The 9,122-nt window shown below is 43.5% G+C and overlaps 1 protein-coding gene across 1 annotated transcript; it reads right to left on the bottom strand.

Moving 5' to 3' along the window:
* Positions 1–4,168: 4,168 nt before the first annotated feature.
* On the bottom strand, positions 4,169–7,185 carry LOC106603410 (odorant receptor 131-2). Its single transcript, XM_014197048.2, has 2 exons — positions 7,145–7,185; positions 4,169–5,226 (listed from the first exon to the last, which is right to left on the bottom strand). The coding sequence occupies exon 2, from the start codon at positions 5,216–5,218 to the stop codon at positions 4,247–4,249; it is 972 nt and encodes a 323-aa protein (XP_014052523.2). The 5' UTR covers positions 5,219–5,226; positions 7,145–7,185; the 3' UTR covers positions 4,169–4,246.
* Between the last annotated feature and the right edge of the window lie 1,937 nt (positions 7,186–9,122).

The following is a 9,122-nucleotide window of genomic DNA, read 5'->3' as shown; positions in this document are numbered from 1 at the left end:
AATGCTCTCCCAGTGAGCACCGTCTGACGCCGACATCCAATAATAGATGTCTATGTTTCACAAGTTTGGACAGCACAGTAGAGCACAGCAGAGTACAGTTCAGTACAGAACAGTAGAGTACAGAACAATAGAGTGCAGTAGAGTACAGAACAGTAGAGTGCAGTAAAGTACAGTAGAATGTACTATATTCTACTGTACTTTACTGTTCTCTACTGTACTGAACTAAACTGTGCTGTACTCTACTAAACTCTACTGTAGTGTTCTCTGCTGTACTGTAATGTGCTGTCCTATCTTGTGAGACATAGACGTCCTGTCTGGACAAAGCAAATGTGGTTTTGTTTGGGGGCGGAGCTCATTCGAATAATACCCAGCATGTTTTCCAAGTGTTAGTTTTTACATTTAAATTTGGGGCTTTTAGCAGACGCTGTTATCCAGAGATTCAACTAAGGTAAACAACCACATATCACAGTCATAGCAAGAAAAAGTATTCTGTAGTTTTTTCTGTTGGTCTGAAAACATTGAACATGATCACTGCAAGTTCTAAAGCTTTTGAAAAAGCCAATATACACTACCGTTCAAAAGTTTGGAGTCACTTAGAAATGTCCTTGTTTTTGAAAGAAAAGCACATTTTTGTCCATTAAAATAACATCAAATTGATCAGAAATACAGTGTAGACATTGTTAATATTGTAAATGACTATTGTAGCTTCTTTAGACTAGATGAGTATGTGGAGCATCAGCATTGTGGGTTTGATTACAGGCTCAAAATGGCCAGAAACAAAAAACTTTCTACTGAAACTCGTCAGCCTATTCCAGTTCTGAGAATTGAAGGCTATTTCATGCGAGAAATTGACAAGAAACTGAAGATCTCGTACAACGCTGTCACAGGACAGTGCAAACTGATCTAGGACCAAAAAGCTTTTACCCCCCTAGCCATAAGACTCCTGAACAGCTAATCAAATGGCTACCCAGACTATGCATTGTGTGTGTGTGTGTGTGTGTGTGTGTGTGTGTGTGTGTGTGTGTGTGTGTGTGTGTGTGTGTGTGTGTGTGTGTGTGTGTGTCCAGCCAACCCCTCGTTCACGCTGTTGCTACTCTCTGTTTATCATCTATGCATAGTCACTTTAATTAATCCTACATGTAGAGTTCAAGTCAGAAGTTTACATACACTTAGGTTGGAGTCCAAAATTTCTTGTTAACAAACTATAGTTTTGGCAAGTCGGATAGGACATCTACTTTGTGCATGACACAAGTAATTTTTCCAACAATTGTTTACAGACAGATTATTTCACTTATAATTCACTGTATCACAATTCCAGTGGGTCAATTCCAGAAAATTATGTCATGGCTTTAGAAGCTTCTGATAGGCTAATTGACATCATTTGAGTCAAGTGTACCTGTGGATGTATTTCAAAGTCTATCTTCAAATTCATTGCCTCTTTGCTTGACATCATGGGAAAATCATAAGAAATCAGCCAAGACCTCCGAATATTTTTTGGAGACCTCCGCAAGTCTGGTTCATCCTTGGGAGCAATTTCCAAATGCCTGAAGGTACCACTTTCATCTGTACAAACAATAGTATGCAAGTATAAACATCATGGGACCACGCAGCTGTCATACCACTCAGGAAGGAGACGTGTTCTGTCTCCTAGAGATGAACGTACTGTGGTGCTAAAAGTGCATATCAATCCCAGAACAGCAAGGGACCTTGTGAAGATGCTGGAGGAAACAGGCACAAAAGTATCTATATCCACAGTAAAACTAGTCCTATATCGACATAACATGAAAGAAGAAGCCACTGCTCCAAAACCGCCATAAAAAAGCCAGACTATGGTTTGCAACTGCACATGGGGACAAAGATTGTACTTTTTGGAGAAATGTCCTCTGGTCTGATGAAACAAAATAGAACTGTTTGGCCATAATGACCATCATTATGTTTGGAGGAAAAAGGGGGAGGCTTGCAAGCCGAAGAACACCATCCCAACCGTGAAGCACGGGGGTGGCAGCATCATGTTGTGGGGGTGCTTTGCTGCAGGAGGGACTGGTGCACTTCACAAAATAGAAGAAAAATGATGTGGATATATTGAAGCAACATCTCAAGACATCAGTCAGGAAGTTAAAGCTTGGTCACAAATGGGTCTTCCAAATGGACAATGACCACAAGCATACTTCCAAAGTTGTGGCAAAATGGCTTAAGGACAACAAAGTCAAGGTATTGGAGTGGCCATCACAAAGCCCTGACCTCAATCCCATAGAAGATTTGTGGGCAGAACTGAAAAAGTGTGTGCGAGCAAGGAGGCCTATGAACCTGACTCAGTTACACCAGCTCTGTCAGGAGGAATGGGTCAAAATTCACCCAACTTATTGTGGGAAGCTTGTGGAAGGCGACCCGAAACGTTTGACCCAAGTTAAACAATTTAAAGGCAATGCTACCAAATACTAATTGAGTGTATGTAAACTTCTGACCCACTGGGAATGTGATGAAAGAAATAAAAGCTGAAATAAATCATTCTCTCAACTATTATTCTGACATTTCACATTCTGAATACGAAGTGGTGATCCTAACTGACCTAAGACAGGGAATTTTTACTAGGATTAAAAGTCAGGAATTGTGAAAAACTGAGTTTAAATGTATTTGGCTAAGGTGTATGTCAACTTCCGACTTCAACTGTACATATTACCTCAGATAGCCCGACTAACCGGTGCACCCGCACATTGACTCTGTACCGGTTCCACCTGTATATAGCCTCGCTACTGTTATTTTTTACTTTTTTATTTTTATTTCTTTACTTATCTATTGTTTACCTAATACCAATTTTTTTACATAAAAACTGCACTGTTGGTTAAGGGCTTGTGAGTTAACATTTCACTGTAAGGTAAACACCTGTTGTATTTGGCACACGTGACAAACTTTGATTTGATTTGACCCTGAGGAGCAAGCCAGTCTTTTGTGAATCCCCTCAATGTCCTCTGTATTGACACCTTTCAGCTGCTGTTAAGCGTGTTGTTTTACATATTTGCCGCTGGCCATTTTTAAATGGTTTGCTATTATTGTGTCATTTTTGCCATTTTGGGGCTAGTCTTAGCCCGTGCTTCCCCTCTCAGCCTGGCAGTGATGTCACTGGAGAGAAACGTGTCCATCTGCTTCCCACTGAGACACACTTTGCTCGTCAACAGCATAAACACAGGTTGGGCCATCGTCATGTTGTGGATCCTGAAAACTGTCGTTGAGCTCCTTGTGTTCACCACTATTGACCCTACCTCTCCTAAGCAGAATATGCAGGACTTCTGTCCACAGTGGTTTTGCACTGAAGATGTATGAGGACATATACAAAGCCTTCACTGCCATCTACTTTACATCAGTTCGTTTCATAATCATTTACTCCTACTTCGCTATAATGATGGTGGCCAGGTCAGCCTCCTCTGAGAAATCGTCCACTAGTAGGGCCCACTACACAGTACTGCTACACCTGGTTCAACTGGGCCTGTTTCTCTCCTCCACCCCCCATAGTGTACTACAGGACTTCATTGACAGTCATGTTGAGAGAATCACATCTATAAAGACTTGATATGCTCTGTTCCACTCATCACTATCCTCCCCAGGTGTCTGAGTCCTGAAAACACACAGACAATACATTTACAGACACATGAACTTGACTACTTACCATACCAGGCCTGGACCACAGTGTAAGAGCAGCCAAAGCACAGGTCCCCTCTATGAACAGAAACGTAATTCTACACCTTTCATTTAACAATGTATTAATATTAAGTTGAGAATATCTTGATTCACTTTTTATTCATATTATTGGGGGGCAATAAAGGTTGACATTGTTGTGTCCATTCTGTGGAAATAAAAAAGTAAACCCCTATGATTTAGCTTGCCCAGCAGTCATGATGTGAGGGAGAAACACAAAATGCATGGTTGGTTTTTAATAAAAGGAAATAAAAAAAACAATAGTGGTGTTTGTACAAGAAAACACACACATTCACACAAACCCTTATAATATATATTTTACAGAGAATCCGGACCGCTGAAGATCCACGTTATAGCGCAATTTACATTTAAAGGCAATGTTAAATGAGTTTGCATTCACGGTAAATGCTGCATATGTAAGCTCAACCGGAAATTACCTTTAAATGTCAAGCGTGCTATAAAGCTGATCTTCCTCAGTCCGGATTGAATCTAGGCCTCATTCGTTCATGCTGGTTCAAAACAAATGAAAGATAGAAGTGTGTGCTCCTATATGTTAGTGTTTAGTGGATCTGTGTGGGGGCTCCACCCTCCTAACAGAGCAGCAGATGAAGTGTTGTCTGAAGGCTGATCTGAAGGCCTTGTCCCTCAGGCCATAGATGAGGGCGCTCAGGCAGCGCGGCAGGATCAGCACTACCATGAAGTTGATAAAGCGCATCTGTGTGTAGACAGCTGGGGGCAGTTTGGCCAGCAGGGACTCCAGCACCACATACATGAAGGACATGATGGACAGGCCCAACTGGAGCGCGTGCAGCAGCACGGTACGCATGGCCCTTCGTGCCGACCCAGGTTCAGAGGATGAGGCGGACCGGGCCTCCAGCATGATGGCCACGTAGGTGTAAACCAGCACAGCTGTTACTGACACAAACAGCAGTGTATTCAGGGCCACACCCTTCTCCCGCTGCCACCCAGCTGTCTGCAGATGCTCGAGGGTACACAGCGCAGGTGACAAGAAGAAGGATGGCTCTGTGAGGAAGAGAGCACACACATCGATTAGCACGTTGATGACGCCCAGCGCCCACACCAGCCCCACGGCCAGCTGGGTCCTCCTGGGCGTGGCCAGCTCACTGTGCCGCAGCGGGAAGCAGACGGCTGTGTACCTCTCCAGGGACATAACAGCCAGGTTGAGGGGGGCATTGGTGAAAGTGCAGGAAGACAGCAGCACCATGAAGGCGCAGGCAACGCGGACCACAAACAGATAGATGTTCCCCAGCATGTAGAGAGCCAGGGTGATGGCCAGGTGGATGGTGTCGTTGAACAGCATGTGGGCAAACAGGATGTAGCGGGCGGTGTGGCGGAATGAGGGTTTGCTCCACAGGGTGAACAGCATGGCCAGGTTGATGTAGATAAAGACCACGTGGGTCCCCAGCACCAGGAACATCTTGAAGATACGCTCCTCTGTGGTGGCCAGCCGCATGGTCTGCAGCTGCAGATGAGTCAGACTCAGAGACCCAGACACGTTGGCCATTTAGGATCCTGTTGGAGGAAGATACAACCAGGGTGAGGAGGGAGCTGACACTTTACAGTATGTACAGTCAAATTCACACTAATGTTCAGGTTAACAGTGTGATGTTCAGGCTGACGGTGTGATGTTCAGGCTGACTGTGTGATGTTCAGGTTAACAGTGTGATGTTCAGGCTGACTGTGTGATGTTCAGGCTGACTGTGTGATGTTCAGGCTGACTGTGTGATGTTCAGGTTAACTGTGTGATGTTCCGGCTGACTGTGTGATGTTCAGGTTAACAGTGTGATGTTCCGGCTGACTGTGTGATGTTCAGGCTGACTGTGTGATGTTCAGGTTAACAGTGTGATGTTCCGGCTGACTGTGTGATGTTCAGGTTAACAGTGTGATGTTCAGGCTGACTGTGTGATGTTCAGACTGACGGTGTGATGTTCAGGCTGACTGTGTGATGTTCCGGCTGACAGTGTGATGTTCCGGCTGACTGTGTGATGTTCAGGCTGACTGTGTGATGTTCAGGCTGACTGTGATGTTCAGGCTGACTGTGTGATGTTCAGGCTGACTGTAGATTAAGCTTACAGTAAAGTGCACAACATGTCATGGGTAAATTGAGTTGACATAAACTGCCTTTTCAATCCCTAACAAAGCATCTATACCTGATGATAATGTGTGTTCTTCATATCCAGCTGTGACACTGCAATGCTGCCCAATCTCACTGGAGGGGACCAGTTGAGTGGAAATATGATCTGCTGATCATGTCTCAGGAACTAATCTGATGCAATTTAAAGCTAAACATGTATTGCAAAAGCTAGTAAAATCAAAATCAACAAAAATTAACAACACTGAACACAACATGTTAAAAGTGTTTTGAAAACTGGTTATTAATCATTAGACTATGCAAAATAATTTAAATCCCTCTGTATCCTCACCTTGAAGCTTCCACTGATACTGTCTCTCTCTCTCTCTCTCTCTCTCTCTCTCTCTGAGGTGCCAGGTCCACATCTTAAGGTCTAAAAGGTGCATCCCTTTTAATATGTTAGCTACTATAGTGTCACTCGCTGACGTTGACATCACCCAACGCACCCAGAGTTGGGCCATGAGTAAAAACACGACTAATGACCCCCAGATAACTCCTGCGTTAAGGGAATTGAGCTCACTACTACTTCACTAAGGAGATTGAATAGGTGCTGAATCACAGCCTGGTACGGCAACTGCAGCGCTCTCAATCGCAAGGCTCCCCAGAGGGTAGTGAGGTCTGCACAACGCATCACCGGCGCAAACTACCTGCCCTCCATGACACCTACAGCACCCGATGTCACAGGAAGGCCAAAAAGATCATCAAGGACAACAACCACCCGAGCCACTGCCTGTTCACACCTCTACCATCCAGAAGGCGAGGCCAGTACAGGTGTATCAAAGCTGGGACCAAGAGGCTGAAAAACAACTTCTATCTCAAGGCCATCAGACTGCTAAACAGCAATCACTAACTCAGAGAGGCTGCTGCCTACATGGAGACCCAATCACTAGTCACTTTAAACAATGTCACTTTAAATAATGCCACTTTAATAATGTTTACATATCTTACATTACTCATATCATATGCATATGCTGTATTTTATACCATCTACTGCACCTTGCCTATGCCGCTCGGCCATCGCTCATCCATATATTAATATGTACATATTCTCATTCACCCCTTTAGATTTGTGTGTCGTAGGTAGTTGTTGGAAAATTGTTAGATTACTTGTTAGATATTACTGCACTGTCGGAACTAGAAGCACAAGCATTTCCCTACACTCGCATTAACATCTGCTAACCTTGTGTATGTGACCAATAAAATTGGATTTGATTTGAAGTTATGGAGAGGAGAGATGACCAGAAGGTCTAAAACGCCCTCAGTGTGTCTCTCTGTACTTCTAAAGCAGGCCTCCCCTACCTGTCACGTGTGCTCCCTCTCTGGCCTCTAGGTCACCAGGCTGCTCGTCAGGGCACACACCTGTCACCAGCGTTAGGCGCATAATGACACACACCTGGACTCCATCACCTCCTTGATTACCTGCCCTTTATATGTCTCTTCCTTTGGTTTCTTCCCCAGTCGTCATTGTTGCTGTTTCATGTCGGTGTGCTGTTTGTGTTTCTTGTTTTATTCATTTATTTATTAAATGTATTCACTCCTTGAACTTGCTTCCCGACTCTCAGTGTACATAATTACACTACCACTCTCCTCAGCTCTGGGCCAAAGGTCACTGCTGCTGTTCTGGCGAAGACAAGCAGGTACTAGTCTCAAAATACAGAGAATAATTATTGATGAATCTATTTAAGTGAGCCGTTAAATGTTGGGTTAGTAAAATGTATAGTTCAGCTTGTTTGTTTGACAGTCTTTTATTCAATGCTCCTTTCCTGTAACAATCTTCAGAGGCCCACTGTGTGGAGGATCAATGAGTTCCCCTCTAACCCCAGTAATCATTCATCAATCCTTTATCTATTAAATCTTTTTAAATAACACCATTATTTGTTAAAATATGAATGATCTGCATGAGACACTACTTAGATTCTCAGAGGTGAAATTGTAAAACCTCTGTCTGAATTGTGTGAATTAGTAGATCATTATTCAAACTACTTAATCATCAGCTCCCCTGGTGCTAGTTTGCGTGGATGAGTAAAGTGACTCTACTGCCTTGTTCTATGGAAATGGGGGATTTATTCCCTTTTGTTGGCAGGCCTGTAAGCAGAGATATCTGCCTGATCCTTTCAGTGTTATGTTTTCTGGTATGATATACTGTATGGACTAATGGTTATCAAGAGGGATTTGATTTACTCCACATGGTGGATCCTAGGATTGACCTTACGCAATGCTCCATAGGCACCTGTCGTGTTTGATTGGTCACAACCATAGAGCTAGAGGACTCAACTTGGAAATAATACATTTTAACATGGCCACAATCAATTAATGACTAAATTTGGTTCAGGACTCCAGCACTGCAGGGAGTCATAAATCACCAATATTAGATTTACACTTTTTTCAAACACAAAACAAGGAAATTGACTACTTTAAAATGGAGATACCCTCAATGGCACTGCCCATGCTGTCACATACACCACAATGACATAGATACAAAAATGAGACTTCATTCCATCTAAGTATATGGTCACAACACTCTTGTGCACCTGAGCAGGTGAAAGTTCAAGAAGTTGTAGTCCTCGTCATGAGTGTGAGGCCACATGAGCGGCTGTATTGCAGCAGGCCCTGGAGTCTGTCTGTGCTGTGAGAGGGAGGGAGGGAGCTGCTATTGCAGAGCTCCAGGGTGCCGATCAGAAACATCCCCTCTGACCCTCTCCCCTGCCCCCTCATTAATACACACATACATATTTAATGTGATGATTTGCCTTCTAATCCTTTATGCCATCATTAATGCTCTCAGTCAATATTTACATCATTAATGTCTGCTATGTTTGTGTTTACTAGAAGCCAGAGCTCGTCTGTGGCACTGTGGATGCTGACCTCTGATAGGGCCCAGAGAGAGAGACAAATGGCAGTTAGGCCTCTGTCACATACATCAGGGTCACTGTACAACATCCTCAGTATCGTCTTTAACTCTTTGGATATAGTGCTATGGAAGTGGATTTGCATCTGAAATTCAAATAATAAACAACCATATAAGACCTTGTCTACTGTATATGTGGCGAAATGGAGAAGTGAAGAATGCTGAGCCAGCTACCAACAGCTATTGGGTGTTATGGTAGAGGCATGGATAAGATGCATGTATGTAATGATTTATAGAAAGGGACAGGTTTGTGTGAAACTGTACACAGACTCAAAATACATCGCGTAATGTGGACTGAAGATTATATGATATGAGTTTGATGTCAAGAGTGTGCAAAACTGGTAAAGGGTGGCTACTTTGAAGAATCTC

This window comes from Salmo salar, chromosome ssa04 (assembly GCF_905237065.1).
Source record: "Salmo salar chromosome ssa04, Ssal_v3.1, whole genome shotgun sequence".
Lineage (NCBI taxonomy): Eukaryota > Metazoa > Chordata > Actinopteri > Salmoniformes > Salmonidae > Salmo > Salmo salar.
This window is presented reverse-complemented; position numbering and strand designations above follow the sequence as displayed.